The sequence below is a fragment of the Ammospiza caudacuta genome, chromosome 11, assembly GCF_027887145.1.
Source record: "Ammospiza caudacuta isolate bAmmCau1 chromosome 11, bAmmCau1.pri, whole genome shotgun sequence".
Classification (NCBI taxonomy): Eukaryota; Metazoa; Chordata; class Aves; order Passeriformes; family Passerellidae; genus Ammospiza; species Ammospiza caudacuta.
The window spans coordinates 27,664,261-27,683,871 of NC_080603.1; the positions used below are offsets into that span (position 1 = coordinate 27,664,261).

Sequence of the window (19,611 nt, forward strand, 5' to 3'; positions counted from 1 at the left end):
AGTAATCTGCAGAGAGCACTGCAGCCCCTGAATACTTGACATGGCAGTTTAAAATCCCTGTGACTGTTGTTTCCAGTGCTGCAGCAGAATGCCTCTATTTTTAAATGGCCATGGCCAAAAGGCAGGGCCTGTGTGCTGCACAAATGAAGTCTGTGCCTCTGTCTTTTGCCTTAGTGCTTTTCTTTGCTTTTTTTTTTTTTTGTATTGTAGGAACTAAAAGTTTTTCTTTTGAAGATGTGCCACTTAAAAGAAAAATATTTAAGTATTTCATGTCCGCACACTGGTCTGCACTTCCAATTGCTAACACATGTGTTTTCCTTGTACTTCTTATAAAGAGGAGGAAAATATGTTTTGTTTTGTAAAGCTTGTTGCTTTGGTTTATAAACTTCTTTCAGCAATATTTGCTGGGAATTGTACAAAGGCACTTACAAACATTTTATCAAAGCACAGAGTGGGACTAAGTGATACCAAATCATAGTATGCCTGTGTTGGAGGCATACAAAAGCATATAGTGAAAGTTGGTTGAGGTTAGTAGTCATACTACAAAAAATCTGCTGTATTTTTCTAGCTTTTCTCTTACTATGGTTTTATGTTGCTTATTTATGAGCTGTAAGCGTACACTTCATTAGCATTAGTTTTCACACTAACATTTAAAGCACTGCCTTTTAAATATTATAGAACAAAGGCATCGGGTGTTTTTTCCTTTGATGCATCTTGTTGAATTTACAGGAAAGTAATATATGCTAGGCAGGTTTCTGTGCTCATTTAAACACCATGGCTAAATTCAGTGACATTTCATGAATGAAAAGGAATATTTGTCACACAGATTGAAAACATGTTCTTGCGGGTTAGCATATATTTAGACTTATTCATTTTACCATTATTGTTGTGCTAAGATGATTTGTATATGTATATTTGTAGGTGTAAGGAAAGGACAGCATTAATAGGAATGTTTTCAGTGTATGTTTTGTTGTTGGAAGCAAAGGGCAAGTGATCAGTGTCAGACTAAAGACAAGCAGAAAAAGTGTATTTCTTGCATCTTCAGAAACTTCATTTACCGTGATGCTGATTCTGCAGAGATCCTAATTTTCTGTCCCTTCTAAAACAGTCTTTTCCAGCTGGTTGAGGAGGTATTACCTATGTCTTGCCAATCAGTTAATGCAGTAGAATCAGGGGCCGTTTGTGGAAGTGGGGGTTACTCTAAATCCTTGTTTTGGCTGTCAGGCTGAGCTCCCTGAGCAAGGAGAGCGATGAGGGCAAGGCGAGGGCAGCTGCCTTCCCCCAGGCTGGGTCACCCTCAGGCTGCCTCAGCCTGAGCCCCCCACCCCTGCTGCCTTCATGGCACTCCCTGCTCTCCGCAGATGGTGGAGGGTGACTTTCCACCACATGTAGCCACGTTTAGAGGAAAAAATAGGTCCTTACAGGAGCTTCTTTTGCAAGATTTTTTTAATTAAATGCTACTTGTTTTGTAGTCTTTCTCTATTCTACATTAGGCAACACTCAAAACCATTGTTATTTCCATCCTTCTCCTTTCAAAGTGTTTTAAACAGATTTCTTTTGTGATTGTACTCTTCATTCAGTGGGTAAACACAATCTGGTCTTTATTTAAATATTTTCCAAATTTAACAATTTGCAACTTATTTTTCCATAAAATAATGAACCCCTCTAATAGTATTTACATTTTCTGCATGAGTTAGCTTGCATTTATATGTGAGTTCCTTAAAAAGCTCATACAAAAAGAATATCCTATCTGCAAAAAACCTCAGAAGACTTCTTGCCCACCCTGTGGCACAGCTGGGTGTGGGATTTGGGCCTTGGAGCAAATAGCAGTTGCAGGCTGCCAGGCACAGTTACTCTATGTCCCGTGTGAGCGACAGAAATGTGTGTTAAGGGGTGCCCAGAGTTTGCTGGTTTGAGAGATTTGGGCACTGCCACTTTGTGAAAGGCCTCTGAGTTTGTTTGGGTGTGGAGAGGGGGGATTTCAGTTTATCTAACCGTGGTTAAAAGTGGTGTTTGGTCTAACTCAAGCTGCCAAAGTCCAGCCGGGTGGGGTGTCCCTGATGCTCCCTACGGCCACCACTGTCCCTTTCGCCTTTCCTCACAGTGGACACTCCTGCAGCAGCAATTGCAGACAGGTGTGCCTGGTTTTACTCCTTCTGGTACAAAAGAGAACCTGTGTGATTCATTGGACTGTGCACAGAGATGGGATTGATGGGCAGAAAGGGTTTTAAATGCTGTAGTTACTTATGGCCTGGCTGTCAGGGAGGGAGTGACAAGTCTGGAGCTCAGGAGCAAGCTGTGTTCGTGTGGATCTTCTGCTTAGAGCTGAGCCATCTTCTGTTAGCCTCTCTGTTTTCTCCCTTGCAACGTCTTGTTTTCCAGGTGAGTTTGTACCAGATGGTCTTTCAAGGTCCCCGCTGACTGAGGCTGTTCTGCAGTGATGGTTGATGTATAGTGTCTGTTGGCCCAGATAAGGCTGCCTTCAGAAAATGTACCTGGATCACTTTTAATTCTGTACACTGACACAGCAACTTATAAATATATATTCTCTTAGGTTCTGCCAGAATGAATTCATTAATATGCACATTTACAGGGAAAAAAATCATAAATAGTGTTACAGTTCCTGACATTTTCAGTGTTCCTGTACTCTATATCTGGAGTAAATTGTATTACTTTGTCTCTGTGCTACTGGTTTATCAGCTGTCTGCTAGTCACATCCTCAAGGAGATTTGATAAGAACCTCATTAGTGGACTCATTCAGGTGTACTGTATGCAGGGACGGTTGCTGGGTGATCAGTGTTAATGTTGTGAGCTCACCAAGGTGGAGATGCCTGTTCTGAGGTAAGGCCTTCTCTCCTGGCTGAGTTTCCACACACGGCTGAGGCCTTGCACAAGTTATGGTTGTGTCCCTCGTGGGATAGCTTAGCTGGGAAAGGGCCTTGCAAGGGCTCCAACCCAGCCTCTGCTGAAAGCAGGGTCAATGCTGGGACCAGAGCAGAAGCTTGGGACTTTGTGCACACAGGTGTAGAAATCCTTTGTGACAGAGGAGAAGGTCCTGGTGCAGTTCTCACGTGTTCCTCAGGAAGGAGACTGGCACCATGAAGAAAATTCTGTCATCAGCACTGAGTGGAGCAGTGTCAGAACATGTCCCACATCCACATCCACACCCACGCACGCACACACTCAAGAATGGAGAAGAATTTCTGGCAGAGGGAGAAGGGTGCCACATGTACTTTAGTTTATTCTTGACATCTCCATTTTCACCTGAGCAGATTATGTGTAAATACTGACTATAAGAAAAATAACGTGACTCATCTCTGGTAGAAGCTGGTAATATTTATCTTAACTTTATAAATCAACCAGTTCAGGCAGAAGACAGTGGAAAACCTGATGTTAATTTGTTTAGGGTCATTGTATGCATTGATCCTGAGAATTCAACCACGTTTACTTCTTGTATCAAACTCCAGGTGAAGAACTATTTAATTTTTGGTTTTCCTTTCTGAGGAAGAGAGCCTTACCCTCAGAATGTACTCTTTCAAGACCCACAAGCAGGTGTGACCCAAGTGATACAAGCAGGATGGCTTTCACTATTAATTCACTGGTTCTCTAAGATATAGGACATTGGGTATTACAGATTAGAATTTTTTATTGTGAGGAGCCTCTGATGCTTGTTGTTTAATAGAAAATCATCCATGAATCTAAGAAATTTATCTTTCAGCTGTATTGGTAATGATATTTCAAATGGGTCTGGACAACTGGGAGTTACAGCACTTTGCCTCTGCTTTCAATTTTTTTAACCAGCCAGGAAATCCAATCAATAAAACAATGCCAAAATCCTGTCTAGGAACAATAAACACATGAACCAAAGTTTCCATATCCTGCCATGATAAAAGAGGTGTAGCTACTATTGTTTAGGGATGATAAAAGGCAGTTTTGGTAACTATGTCAAAGAAGTCTCTGGAGATAAGAACACAGAAACTCCCAAAGTGTTCAAAACCAAATTATATGTATTTTAGTGTTCCCTAATGTCCATGAAGTGTGTTCACTAATGTCCAGGATTTTTCAAGTCTTGGTTTGCCTTGGCTAGAAATGTGTGACACTGAGAGGAATATGTTTTTCCCTCTCTGTAGTCCATACCCTCATACCACCTGCGTGGTGGAAAGGCTTCCTGTTCCAGATAATTTTTAATTACTGGATATCCTGAAAGAAGCAAACAATTCATTTGTGGTCAGTGCGAATAATCTTGGCACCTGCTTGTGATGATTACTTTCTGAGACCTGAAAGTATTACAGAGGACTTGCACATTCATCTGTGGGAATGAGTGGTTTGTGATGCAGCTCTCAAAAGAATGAGGGGATTTTGGTAGTTTGCAATTAAAATCTCTAACAAGTGATTTCTCAGATCTCAAATGGAGTAGTTTATTTATGTTTAAGGACAGTGGCTAAGAGGTCCAGAGTCTAATAGGAAGTAACTTCAGTATCAGGTAAATTAAATCAAACTTTTAAACCAGCAACTGACCATCTAGTAAATCTGAAATGCTAAAGGTTGATGTGTTCAAGAGAGACATTGGCATTTTTTCAAATTCTAGTAATTTTTAATTTTGACACAAAGAAGTTCCTGTTGGTGTAAGCATTTCCCCTCAAGGGCAGTAATCCAAACAAGTACCAGTGCAAGAGTGGAGGGTCATTTACATAGTTTCAAAGGAAATGAAATGTAAAAGCTGAAGACTGCATGAAGCAAAAGTAAAAATAATTTATTAAATATTTTAAATCTAACAGTCATCAGTAATTAATCATTAGCCTTAAAGCTGTCTGTCCACTCAAGCAGCTCCCATCATCACTTTTTGTTAGTGATTCATTGTTAAAAGTGCTTGCAGAGTAAATCTCCAATCTTTTAAATAACTTCCTTCTAAAACATAGCTTTGATGTTGCACCTGCACGTTGTTTGTATTGATTTTTTTAAATCTTAAATCATTGAAGATGGGAAAGATTAGTTAAATATGGATGTCACAGGCCTTAACAGTTGAAAACTATGAGAAATTTCTATATAGCTATTTTCAGCTCAGAAGTCTGAATAAAGGAGTTTCTGTGCACTGGGATAGTGCAACTTTTTGCTTTAATACTTTACAGATTTTTGGAACAAAATGCACCAGAACTGAAAAGCAGCATTTTTTGCTGACCTTGTTAGAAGGCTAATGCTTCTTTCTGGGAAATAAATGAAACAAGCAGTTCTTTGTTGGCTGAAGTGGAGTGAGAAAAGGAGGGGAGCCCAATCTTTTTTTCTTTACAGTGTCACAACTAACTCAGAACTGTAGTATGGCTGGTTTTTCAGTTTTTGGGGTTTTTTTTAACCTTTGTAGACATTTGTTTTTCATCAGACTGTGTTGCATGAGACCTGGCTTTGGCTAGTTCATCTGAATTTGGGTCTGGGCTGCCTATAAACAGAGCAGAAAGACCCACAGTTGCACTTCTGACAAATAATAAAAATGTCATTATGTTAATAATAAAAGTAGGTGCAATCAGTTCAATGCATATGTCAAAAATGATTGACACTTGCATGTTTTGGCTTCTGCAACTTGCATGTCTCTTCCCACAAAATAATCCTTGCCTAGTATATATCCAGTAAAGTCATCCACAGAAAGGTCTCCTACAATGTCAGAAAACCTAATTCACTAGGATATCACTATTAATTTAAAGGCAAACAAAAGCAATAAAAGAATTCTTTTATTTTTCTTCTAACTGGAAAAAGAAAATCACATAGGTCTAACTTGATGTAAACAAAATAATTGCAATTTCATGAACTGCAATGGAACTGTGGTTGCATAGTTCAGGTTTGGAACTTAGCTCCATGTTTTTACTTGCTTTCATTTGGGCTGGATAATTGCATAATGGCTGTTTATTGAAAGACTTACTTAATTTTGCAAAATAATTAGGTCTTCCCCAAGAGAACTGAATTTAAGGCCACCCTGAGTCTGTCTGCTGTAGTGGTGATACTTTTCTCCTCTCATTTTAGACCCAGTCTCCTTTACCACAGAGTGGTAAATTGGAGCTTTTGAATATATTTTTCTTTGCAGAACTTTAGAGATGTTACATTGGAGTGCCAGACCCTGCTCAGTGAATTGAAGCTCACTGAAGAGCAGTTGTTTTTTATTTGGTGACTTTTTGCCCTCTCCAAGCAGCCGATGGCTCCGCAGAGCTCTGGCTGAGGGGCTGTGGGGTCCCTGCTGTGTCTGTGGGGTCACGGCGGGGCTGTGTCGGCCGCTGGAATGGGAACTGCAGGTTTTTCTCTTTTAATCCAAACTTCATTATGATCCTCAGACCATCCAAATACAAATTCAGAGCTGAAATACAAATTAAAGCAGGAATTACTAAAACCTCATAAATATCACAACAGATGTGCCATATGATTATATCACACGGAATGGAGATTTGCAGAATGTCTTTGTTTGTTAAGTTGCTCACTAGGGCTGACCCAAGACTTTCCTTTCACTGGCCTTGTTCAGACCGTTAGTGACAAGAAGTTACCAGCTGTATACCAACCCACTTTTGCTGCCTGGGTTCAGTTCTGGTCAGTTGAGCAGTCCTAGGAGAAGCACTTAGGTAAAATATTTTTCACAAACCAAGCTCAAGTATATACCACAAGGGTAATTTGCCCATTGTTGTGATTCTTTTTATTCTACCAGTGTATTTAAAGATGCACTATTAGTTTGAAGTCTAGACAGTATGAAACCTATCAAATATGCTTAAAAGTGTTCCACATAAAATATTTTTCCATTTTCCTATGCATATCATTGCAACTCTACCGTTAAGAAAAGCAATTTAGTTTAGTCAGTTTTTTTTCTTGTTGTTTGAAAAACTGACACCGTGAAAATTGGTAAAGCAGTAAGAAGTCTTAGTCCTGTAATAACTGTCATCACACTTTGCCACGCTTCTTTAGAGGAGGCCGGTGTTCTGTGGGGGTACTGGGGCTTGCCCAGGTAGGTAGGGTTGCAGGACAGACTCTACCTGACATTACCTATAGTGTTGCATATGAAATTGCATTAAGATCTAGCCCAGATCTGATAGAATTGGAATCAACTAATCATTTGGGTTGGGAAAGCCCTCAGAGGTAATTGAGTCTGACATTAACCCAGCACTACCAAGGCCACCACTGACCCAAGCCCTCGAGTGCTACAACCACACAGCTTTTAAATTCCTCAAGGGATGGATCACTGTCCTGATCGGCCTGTGCTGGAGCTGGACAAACCTTTTGGCAAAGAAATTTTTCCTAATCTCCAATCTAAACCTCCCGTGGGATGACACACTGGAGTGTGCAGTACTCTCCAGAACACCTGCTTCTGGAAGCGGGTTGCAAAGATGGTTTAGATCTGCCTGCATGCTTTCCACAATGTCCAGAAGGATTTCTTAGTGTGGGCTTTGCACCACCTACAGGTAGTAAAGCTGCCCTTAGATCCATCTGGTCCTGTGATAGCCCAGGACTAATTCTCACCTGGTCCATGCAGCTAGTTCTGATCTGCATCAGTAATAAATCTAACCTGGGTCCTGAGCAAACCATAGAGTTAAAATGTTGAAAATTCACTGTGTTTCACTCTTGACTTGTCTGGAGGATTTCAATGCTGGATTATGGTGCTATTCTTAGCACCATAAACAGGAAGAAATTTTCTTGGTAAGCTAGGAGGGATACCTGCTGTCTGAGGGGACAGGGCATTCTATTAGCTTTGTGACATGTTGGCACCAGAGTGACACACAGAGAGCTACACAGACTTAGTTTCTTCCGTAGCAGTTCTGTGAATAAAAATGTCTGTCTCACAGAGAATTCTGCTCTGATTTATAGTTTCTGAATTTGATCAGAAAAGATGATGCTGATTTAAGAAATATTAACAATCTAAGCAGTATTAACTTGTTCAGCAACAGCCTTCTGTCAGCAAGTGAAGGGGTTTACCTGGGTATAACTCAGGTTTGCTTACTAAAGGTCCTGTTTCTAACCCTGCCATCTATGATGTTCTTCCCCTGTCAACCTTTAGAATATCCTACCAAAGGTGGGGGACTGATGGGTCATATTCTAGCAGAAAAGGTTTCAGTTGTTAATTGGAAATTACTTCCAGTAACAATTGATTTAAATCTGTCAATAAAGACAATGTTAAATTGAAATATTTTTACTAGCTTACTGCCTATTATAGGCACACATTTCTAGGAATTTTCAATTTGAAAAAATGTTATTTACTAGTTCATTAGGTAAATATTTGAACATACCAGGATAAGTATTATTATATTGTAAGTATTCCTGTTTGATACACTCAGAACATATAAAATCATTTATTAAGCAATTGCTAGTGCAGATCTTGCCAGATGGAGTAGTTGTCTCAGTCATTTGAAGCGCAGCAATTCTAAGGATGCATTCCTGTGAGAGAGCAGTGTGTCCTGGCCCTGTGCAGCGGGTCAGCGCTTGCAGCCGGTGCCACGGGCTCTGTCGGTGCCACGGGCTCCTGTGGGTGCCATGGGCTCCCGTCGGCGCCACGGGCTCTGTCAGTGCCACGGGCTCCAGTGGGTGCCACGGGCTCTGTGGGTGCCACGGGCTCCTGTGGGTGCCACGGGCTCCCGTCGGTGCCACGGGCTCCCGTCGGTGCCACGGGCTCCTGTGGGTGCCACGGGCTCCCGTCGGTGCCACGGGCTCCCGTCGGTGCCACGGGCTCTGTCAGTGCCACGGGCTCCCATCAGTGCCATGGGCTCTGTCGGTGCCACGGGCTCTATCGGTGCCATGGGCTCTGTCGGTGCCAAGGGCTCTGTCGGTGCCACGGGCTCCCGTCGGTGCCACGGGCTCTGTCGGTGCCACGGGCTCTGTCGGTGCTTGCAGCCGGCCCCACGGGCTCCCGTCAGTTCCACGGGCTCCTGTGGGTGCCACGGACTCCCGTCGGTGCCATGGGCTCCCATCGGTGCCATGGGCTCTGTCGGTGCCACGGGCTCTGTCGGTGCCACGGGCTCCTGTGGGTGCCATGGGCTCCCATCGGTGCCACGGGCTCTGTCGGTGCCATGGGCTCTGTCGGTGCCACGGGCTCTGTCGGTGCCATGGGCTCCCATCGGTGCCACGGGCTCTGTCGGTGCCACGGGCTCTGTCAGTGCTTGCAGCAGGCCCCACGGGCTCCCATCGGTGCCACGGGCTCCGTCGGTGCCATGGGCTCTGTCGGTGCTTGCAGCCGGCCCCACGGGCTCTGTCGGTGCCACGGGCTCCCATCAGTGCCATGGGCTCCCACCGGTTCCACAGGCTCTGTCGGTGCCACGGGCTCCGTCGGTGCCACGGGCTCTGTCGGTGCTTGCGGCCGGCCCCACGGGCTCCTGTCGTTGCAGTGCTGAGCGCGCCGCCGCTGCCCCCCGGCGCAGCCCTGCCGCCCCCCGGCCGCCCCCCGGCCCTGCTCACCCTGCCCGGCGCGCTGGCCACGCAGCAGCAGCAGCAGCAGCAGCAGAAACTGCGGCTCCAGAGAATCCAGATGGAGAGGGAGCGGATTCGGATGCGCCAGGAGGAGTTACTGCGACAGGTAACGCCAAAGATAGTCTTACTTTGTTCAAGAGCTTTTAGTTCAATGCATCATTCTTAACAAGTACACTTACTAGCTCTGTTACTGTATGCCAAGACTAACTATGGTTTTACAGAAGGGTAACCAAAAAACTAATATAAACAGATAATTTCATTTTTTTTCTCAAAACTAGCACTGAACGGAACACAGGATGGCCATCCATCAGAAGTTACTGACCTGCCATCTTTCTTACCAGTCTTTCTTAATAGTCATGTAAGGGCCAAATTCTGTTCTGTGTCTGTCCATAAGCAACTAGGGCAACACTGATTCATGTGCAGTTTAACTTGGTTTGCTCAGGAGACCATGCTCATACTTCATTGAAGATAAAGGAAGAACATACGGAATTGTTCTTGACTCCAGTCCGTACTCTCTTAATTTGCACCCTTTGCCTTTTAGTTCAAATAAAATCGCATTCACATCTTACCTGAACACCTCTGATCTAAAGACTTTTCAGAGTTGGTTATTTGTGGATGTTTTGCTTATTGTTCTATATCTTAAGTTTCAGCTCTATAAAATGACTCATTCTGTACAAAATAGATATGTAATTTCCTTTATACTGCCTTAAGAAAACAAAGTTTTAAGAATTGTGTTTCACCTGTTACAGTCAAGTCCACTAGTGGTGTTGTGTTTGTATGGCATAATAATCAGATTCCTTAATGGAAAAAATTGATAGTCCGTTTCTCTCAGAAACAGCATGAAAGAAGTATACTTTATCAAGAAACATATCGATATTTGTGGCCTTGCAAATGCTGCAGTTACCAGTTCTAAGTACCTTTCAAAGCAGCAACTTTCACAAGATTAAGATGGCAGTCTCTGACATGGGCAGTGCTCTCAAGTCTTTTGTGTGGCTTCTCCTTTCCCATGAAGAGCTCATGACAGAGATGGATGTGAGAAGAGAGTGAGGGTATTTGGTACGAGCTTAGTCATGATTGTCATCATGCTAACAACATGTTTAGTTATTTTGACTCCCTTTGGCTCTATTATTTTTTCAAGGTGAGCAAATTAGGCTTCAAAACAGTTGTGCCATTAACACAAGGGAGGGTTTTGCTGCTTTGCTGACTTTGAAACCAATACATTCACAGCACTCTGCAGCTGTGCCATACTCAGTCAAGACTTCCACTTACTGAGCCCAGTACCACCCTGCCCTTGTAGTGTTTGTTGAAGCTCCACATTGCATGAAGCAGCACACCGTCACTTCGCATTACTGAAGTTTTACAACTGGTGTAACTCTTAGAGAGGAAAGCAAGATGCAAAATCTCTTCTTCCTAACAGAGTGTGGTGAACTTCCTTCCAGAATCCTGAATCCTGGCAGCTGAGGGTGCAATTATCCTCTTGGATCATCAGTGTCCAAGTACAGTTACTCCTGTCCTGACCCTCCCTTGCTGTTTTTGCTTTTCTAGTGTAGCCTAAGGGAAAATGCTGAGTAAGGGTGTGTGCTGCTGCCAGCAGCTGTGAGGAGCTGCAGAGCATTTGAGCGAGGGACAGGATTCTTTGGAGGGTCACAAACCTTTCAGCCCAGCAGCAGCTGCTGCTCCCCGCAGCCATTCCTGCAGCAGCTGCTGGGGTGGAGCAGCGTGCCCAGCCTGGAAGGGGTCGTAGCTCTGGAAGCTCTGGGCTTAGGGAATTTCTTTCCTTCTTTGTCCTCCTCTTCCTGGAGTTGCTAAAACTCTAGAACTCTAGATTGAGTGCATTCCAGAAGGGCAGCATTTCAGAAAACCAGTATGATAGCATCTACTTAAAGGTTTCCTTACTCAGTTTTATCATTCTATAAGGAGTTAATGTTCTTTCACACTAATGTGGTTTTGCCAGCTTTCCAAAGGAAAAGAGAGAATCTGCTTGCTACTAAAGGGCTTCTTGGAAATGGAAGTTGGTAGAGGTAATGTCAGTCAGAAATCTCTGAAAGGTCCTGCAGAGAAGGTGCCCCAGCATTTCTCTGTGTGCACCAGGGCCATTATGCACTGTATTTGTGCATACATTTGGAGGGTACAAATAGTCCCAAAAAGGCAATACTTCTCAGAGGCTTCTTTCTGGTCCAGGGCTCCTGTTGCAGAAATTGTCCACAGAATGTTACAGAGGCTTAGAAGAGGCTGAAGAAGCAGTGGAGCAACATGTAGAGGAACATTTATCACTGTTTTGTCCTCGCAGAATAGACCTTTACTGGCCTGCTACGACCTGAAGAGAAAAATGCCCCTGTGCTCCTGTGCTGTGCTCCTCCCACTGCACAGACTGGCCGAGGGTGTGATTTTCTGGTGGCACAGGCAATGTCTACATCTCTTGCTTTCCACCCTGAGGAATTGCATCTACCAGCAATGTAAACCCGCTGTAAAAATGCTCTCACTCATCTCCCCCAGCTGGAAATGAGAGTTTGGCAACTAAGGGTGGAACTCAGGTCAGTTCTGCCAAGAAGAGTTCTAGGAAATTTGACAAGAAATTTCTGTGCTTGTCAGGCATACAGCTGAAAAAGGGTTTACGTTTTCTGAGGCAGTGAATCATTCAGCGCACTGTAATGCTGTGAAGCTTTAAAAGGTTTTGAAGATAACCACTCGTGAAGCATTTGACATGACTTTTTGATATTAGAATTCTGTGGGGTTTTTTAGTTATTTTGAAAGTGTTCTTTGGGTTTATGTGCGTCACAGTGCCAAGCAGCTCACTAAAGGCACTTGTTCCTTTGTGAGCTGAATGCCAGAGATGAACGATTCTCTGCTGGCCAAGGAGGAGGCGCCTCCTACACTCAGAGACTGGGAGCTCGCTGCTGTGGCTGAGACTGATACTGCTGCTCACAGGGCTGCGAGACAGCTCTGCCATTTTTTGCCAGACTTTCATCCTAGGGTAGAAGATAAACAAATATTCTTCTTTAAAACCTTGTAGTCATGCTTAGAATAGAGAACAGGACATAGTAGGGTATCATAAAGCTTTGGGTATTGTGTGGTTGATCAATTTCTCCATTTCCATTGCTGTAATAATGTCAGAGGAGCAAAGGAATCTGACATCTGTAGTAGTAATAAACTTGCAATGTGACTTCTGAACAAATGACCTACAGCTGAAGGACATATGTCATGTATGGTGGAGCCAGTGCTCTGTCTGCTTCCCCAGCCAAATCTGACTCCGGTGTGCGAGAGTCTGTTCCTCCACATTTTAAAAGTACACATGGAGTTCATATTACAAGCAACAGGCAATATGTTGAAATAAAGACACGGGAGGTGAGCCGTTCCCCAAGGGAGAGTCAGTCAAGTAGCTCTATAATAAATATGGTGTTTTTTGCAACAAAGAGGAGACAGGAAGTTAGATTATGTAACTGATAGTGGGAGTTTTTCTTTGTGGTGCTGCAGGCTTTTCAGCTGACAGATGTTTTGTTTTGGATGGCCTGTCTAAATCTTGTGTGGCTGTAAATGTCATTCTTATATTTTTTAAAAAGTTCTGAAAATATCTGCCTGTAGACAGCTAAAAAAATGACCTTCTCCTTCTAAGAGGTTTGTACATTTTCACAGACTCCAGCTGATTAAATTCTAAGTAGAAATGTCACCATTAAAATTGTCACTTGACAAATTTAATCAAAAACCTAGTATACATAAGCTATTAAGAATCTTAAGAATGTTTGTTCTTAACACTTGCTAAATACTGACACCATCTAAAGTAAATTGTAATTTATCAATGAATATATTGATAATTTTGTTATAAAGGAAATATTTCTTTTATGGGCACCAATATGTGCTACTTTATTCACAAAGAGACCAGACCATTCCTCCTCAATGAAACAAATAATTGAAAACATAGTAAAACATCATATTCTAGCCTTGAAGACCTGTTAATCCTTTCTGTGCTGGGGAGAACGAATGATTGAGTCAGAGAAGTTTTCTACTAGGATTTAAATTAAATATTTTACTTTGCTTGTTTCATTAAAAAAAAAGTAAGTGGAGTTAATTATGGTAAAAATAGATATAGCCTTATTATTTTAAGGTCTTAGGATTTTTGTTTGGAACATCCAGTTGGGGTCAGACAACCTCTGTATAGAACTCTGTACCCCTAGATGTCATATGTGTTTCACAGAGATAATGCTGGAAGAATTTATCTTTCAGGAAGAGTTGCAAAATAAGTTTCCTTTGGCTCTGATTGCTTGTTTGTCATCCTGCAGATAATAGACATGAGACAGGTCATTAAGCAAATGCTTATTATTAGGCAGAGTGTTCATTCTAAATGTTATTGAATCGCAGTCTTGGTTCCAATGGTTTTCTTGTAACATGTTAAGTACTTTGTGGTAGCTGAATGAATTACAGGCCTGGCTTCCAGACATGGTAGAACTGACAGCTAAATTCTGTGGTGCTTTAAGACACGGTCATGGTTTTCTTCATATCAGAGTAAACAAATGCTCATAGTGGCATCAGTCAGAATTACTTTCCTTCAGCGTATATGTTATGTGTTCGTTATATGTTGTTACAAGACTACAGTGTTTCTGAGTTTTGGAATAACCCCTCCCTGGTATTTATTTATCTTTTCAGGAGGCTGCTCTTTGCAGACAACTTCCTATGGACCCAGAAAACATGGTCCCAGTTCAGACAGCTGTGAACACCCCTGCCATGACACAGGACATGAGGGCTATCACAAATAATGGATCAGATCCTTTCTTGAACAGGCAAGTTCATTCTTCTTCATTAGGCAATTGCTTCTGTTGCCTTCTCTAGGCTGTTACAGGTGTCTCTCTAAAATAATCCCTATATCATCTTCTTTTTTTTTACTTACTGTAAACAGAGGGGATGGCTGAGTGGCTGGCCCAAAATCTTTCAGTTTATGCTTCAAGAAGGAATCTTTTTAAAAAGCAATAAATTGTAACAGGTGGTTTTAATTCTATTGTTAGTGTATGTAGAAGACTAGGTAGAATAGGTGTGTTACCTACGTGTAAATACATGCAACTTTTTAGGCTGTCAGAACTGATTTCAGCTAGAGAGTTATATATGCATGTGTGTATTTCAAAATTTAAGAGTGACCTCACTTAAATTACTTTGTTATTTGGGCTGATGTGATGCAAATATTATGTTGTCTGATCAGTGGCCAACAGTTACAGGATGAAGCTTAATGACTCAGATCTATTTCTGTGTTCTCTTCTGACACTGTGCTCAGGAACTGTGTCTGTCAGAGGATCTTTACTGAGTGTTTTTCATATTTCAATTTGCAGTGGGCCATACCACTCCAGGGAACAGAGTACAGACAGTGGCTTGGGATTAGGATGCTACAGTATACCAACAACACCTGAAGATTTCCTCAGCAACGTAGATGAGATGGATACAGGTAGAATACTCAGATTTAGCTTAAAGTACAATCCATCTATTATGGCTAGTAATGTTTTATGATTGCATGACTGAACGATAATCTGCAGCTTTCCTAATCAAGAGAACAGACTGACATTGTGGGAGAAAATGCCTTGAAGATGCTTAGTGCCCATAAGGTTCTCAGCTTTAACTTAGATCCAGATTCTGCTCTTTTACCTCAGACTGATATTAAACAGAATAAATAAAACCTGGGAAATGCAAGCCTTAATTTCTGTTTTCATACTATTGTCCGTGGTAGGGGGACAAAAAAGCTTGTTATGGGTTACATGTACAAATCAATACATTTTCTAACTCTGGGAAATCAGTCTTGCTTGTAAGTTGCTTACATTGGCAAAGTTGCATTTGCCTTCAAACAGAATGTATTTAGCTAGCTTACATTTTGATACGTATTTATTTTATGTTAGTGTCCATGGTGTTTAAAATAATGAAATAATTTACTAGGAAATCAAGGGTTTTTTCAGAGAGTGAAATTCTCAGCACTTCCTCACCTAAACTTCCTTTTGAAGTCATTAGAAGTACAGTATTATGCAGAGAATGAAAGATTTAAATGTTAAAGGTTTTCATGCTTGTTCTTATTAATTTATGGGGGAAAAAAGTATAATATTACAGATCTAAATTGCTGTAAAGCACTTTTTGCAGTTATTTCCTGCGGACAGCATTGCCCCTGGTGCAGGGAACAGGATGGAGGTGTGCATGAGGGCCCTTTGCTGCTTCAGACTTGAAGCTGTCGTGCTTCCCAAGTGGCAGAGCAGAGCTGGATGCTTTGAGCACTGCTGGAAAGGGCTTTTTGTGCTTCTGAGATCAAAGCAAGGGTGTGAAATGTGTTCGTAGGGGGATATGTACCCTATACCTAAATGCAGTTTTGAGATAACCATTTGTGTGGAGTAGGAGTGCTCCCGAGTGCTTGTGGGAAAGGGGGAATGCATTTTTATGTAGTTCTGTTGTTTTAAATTACTCACAATAAGACTTTGGTACTTCAAAAGTTCTTCTTTACTGTTCCTAGGAGAAACTCTAGCACAGACAGCAATGAACATAAATGCGCAGCAAACACGTTTCCCCGATTTCCTCGACTGCCTTCCGGGGACGAACGTTGATCTTGGGACTCTAGAGTCAGAAGACTTGATCCCGATTCTCAACGACGTGGAGTCAGTGCTTAACAAAAACGAGCCCTTCCTCACCTGGCTGTAATCAGGCAATGCTTGTTGGGCCTACAGTGCAATTCAAATTTCTTTTTCCTCTTGGCGTAGGCATAGAATATCTGAATATCCTCAAGAGATACAACATACTGCCGTATTGACTTTTGTTACATCGTCTTTATGGTCAGTTTAATATCTGCCTGAATTTGATTGATACTAATCTAAGTATGAAATACATTTATATATATATAAAAAATACATACATGGATATATATTTCTTTAAAAAAGCCCCATACCACTTTACACATCTGTGTACTTTTTTATGTTTTCAAACCAGGTGGAAACACTTCACTTTTAGGACAGAAAGTGGCTGATGTTTGTACACATCCCTGACTGCTCTCCTGGGTACTGACTGACATCACAGAGCCTTTGTGAGTCAGAAAAGCTAACTCCTAGCTTGCCTGGTTCAAAAAAAAGTGCAAAGGATCAGGACATGAGAGCAGTTTTATTATTATGTTTATGACAATACTATCAGAAGCTTTTTTAAAATCAAATTACTTAAGCCTTAAAAAGCTTTTTTAGTTCTTAGTGACTAACTGTACTGTATAGAATACAGTTCAAATATGATCCAATCAAGCATAATAATTCCCATTTTATATTTGTGAAGGCACAAACACTACTATAGCAGTTTCTTTTTTTCAGTAAATTACTGTATAGTTTTCAGAAAATAATTGCGTCTAGTCTCAATATACCAGAATTATTTAGCAACATTTTTACACTACAATATTGTTACAAAATAAACCAGGCTGGTACTGACTGTTATGGGTTTATGACTGTTGCCTTTTAAAAACAAAGAAATGTATTATAAACAAGCATTTTTAAAAAAATTATTAGTTTTTTAGTTTATTATATTAAGCACTACAGTTTTGTAACTTAACACATGAACAAGCAATTTTTTATATGTATAAAATCTGTGGCAAGTATCTTAAGTGCAAAACTATTCTTTTAAAATCAGTTCTGGAAAATGTGGCACAACTTGTTAATGTCATACATAGGGGGAGAAAAACCTTCCTCATACTGTTTTCAGTGATATTTATAACTGACAATGTAAAAATACATGTAGTTCTATACATGAAAAAGAACCAGGGACTTTATCAGGGCACTGCTAAAGCAGCACTGGGACTCACCTGGCCAAGCTGCTTAGTTTTTATGTCTTTCATTTACCATAACTGGTGCGCAGGACACGAGGCATGTGCTGTGTGGTTTTGCCTGCTATATATCCTACAAAACTTCTTTATCAGAGGTTTGGGACTGAGAAGACATCAAGTGCATTAAGTCTGCAGTTCTGCTGAAATGCAAATGAAGCCCTGAATATTCTTAAATGTTTTGAAATTATCTTATTTATAATTAATGGATATAAGCATTTTGTACTGAAGAATAGGTAATTTTATGAAAGGCATTATAACTTTTCTCTAACCTTAATCCAGGCTATGTAAAGAGAAGAAGGGATGTAGCACTAAGTGTAAATGTGTGTTTTACAAGGTCTGATAACACTTAGCAAGATATTACTGATGCATCAGAATATTGACCCTTAAAGACCTTTTTTCCATCTGGTTGGGTGAAGGTAGGTGAAAAGGTCAGCGATGAAGTGGTGGGAATACAGAGTAGATTTGGAAGATGGATGATGAGTTAGTAAATGTAGATCCCTGCTGGGAAGGATGGCTGCAGACAGGGGTGCATAGCAAATAAATCTCCGGTGTTCAGTGAAAAACGTAAGAGAAGCACTCAATAAAGTAAATGACCATGTCTGTGATAAGCTTCTAAGTTTACATGGGGTCACAGGAAGGAAAATAAAAAACACACACTAAAATTTTGAAAAAATGATATTAGGCAAAGACCTACAGTTGTGAGGTTTTATGACATAGTAAAAGGTAGCTTTTTTAAAATGTTCTCATTTTGGTTTTTTTTTAACAGAAAAAGAAGTGTAACAGCAGAGTTGTGTCTGCACAGAAATTAATCGCTGAATGGGCATTGTGTTTCTTTTATTCTTTTGGGGGTTATTAGTTGGGTTTTTCTTTTTTTATTCTTGATAGTTCTGCTAACTGTTGAGATACCATAAACTTCTTTTCAATAAACAGGGACCGGGCAGGGCTGACCAATATTACTGTAATTAGTTTTAATCTCTCTCTTTTAAGGATTTCTTCAGGTTGTCAGCCTAAATGAAAAACAGATGGTCCTAAGGCTTTGTTATTTAGTACCATGACTGATGTTTGTGAAGAATTGGAGATTTTCTGGCCAACTTTGAAGGCCGTGTCACCAGCACTGCTCTTTTGGCATAAGGAGCCGACAGCCGCAGGTGCTGGAATGACCCACAGCAGCTTGGACCTGCGCGCTGGTGTGCTCCAGGTGGCAGAGCCTGTGCGCAGGTCACCTTCAGAGAATGCAGTTTGTTCCTTTGCTGGCAAATCTGCACCATTTAACATGTAAGCTTGTCATAAGAGAAGATATTCTGAGCAGGTTGGCTAGCGGCTCTGTGGGGTAGCTGGTGCTGATTCCTGCCCAGCCACATGCATTGCTGTCAGCCAAAGGCTGTTCTGTCTGTGGGGAAAACGAATGCAGCTTTCTAGTGAAATCACATCGGGTGTTTATCATAACTGTGAAGCTGCAAGCTTGATTCCTTTTTTATTTGTATTTCTGGTGGTTGAGTGTCTTGGTGCAATCCCTTAAAAGGATAAAGCAATCATAAACTCTGTTTCTGTGTTACTTCCATAGTAAACCAGCTGTAGATCTGGAACAGGAAGGTACTGAGTGGAGCAGCACTTCAGGCTGAAAGAGCTGCCAGAATCTTAGGTTAGATCTTTACTCAGTCATGAAACAAATCTTGGTTAAATTAAAAGTGATTCTTTACACTGTCAGCTGTTAATTTTTGTTACGGAGATAATGTATCCAGTGAAGTGCAATGACGATAAAATCTATTCTTCAAAGTTATCTTTAAAAAAGTTTCAGGCTTTAAACAGGCTTATGGCAGAATTTTTCAGTATTCAAAGCATATGTAATATGAAAGTAAATTTATTGTTGACAATATTTCACTGTAGTATTTCAGGTTTTGAGCATTTACTGTACTAAATTGTACACTGTCTGCTTGTAGTATAAATACAACCAATGTGCCAGGGAGACAATTTTGCTGTGACCATCCCTGAGGGGTCATATGTAAGTCTTGGTGATACAGAAGTAATGGGACATGGTTAATTACAGTTTGTATTCTGGTAATACTGTTAGAATGTAACTTGGTGAGGGATTGGGTTTGACTTTTTGTCAACAAATACTGTTTGGGGGAAAGGAAGGATTTAAATCTCTGTTTTAATTACAGAAAAATGTAGGTGGTTATCCAAATAAACTTGTTTCCTAATACATACATCCATGTATATGCTAGTTCTTTAACTATTTTATTTACTTTTTTCATTTTTATATGACTTGTGTGAGCATTTATTTTTAATTTTTAGTACCTTGCAATAGATTGTACTAGAGGCAATCAGATCAAACTGTTGTATCCTGTGTTTGATTCTGTTTTGTTTTTTTT

General features: G+C 41.1%; 1 protein-coding gene across 1 annotated transcript in view; it reads left to right on the forward strand.

The window, feature by feature from the left end:
- WWTR1 (WW domain containing transcription regulator 1) overlaps positions 1-19,611 on the forward strand; it is a 43,699-nt gene extending 24,088 nt beyond the window's left edge. The window contains exons 3-6 of the mRNA XM_058811965.1: positions 9,345-9,532; positions 14,068-14,201; positions 14,742-14,854; positions 15,899-19,611. Coding sequence (XP_058667948.1) covers positions 9,345-9,532; positions 14,068-14,201; positions 14,742-14,854; positions 15,899-16,083 — 620 coding nt within the window. The 3' untranslated portion in view covers positions 16,084-19,611. The remainder of the gene's footprint in view (positions 1-9,344; positions 9,533-14,067; positions 14,202-14,741; positions 14,855-15,898) is intronic.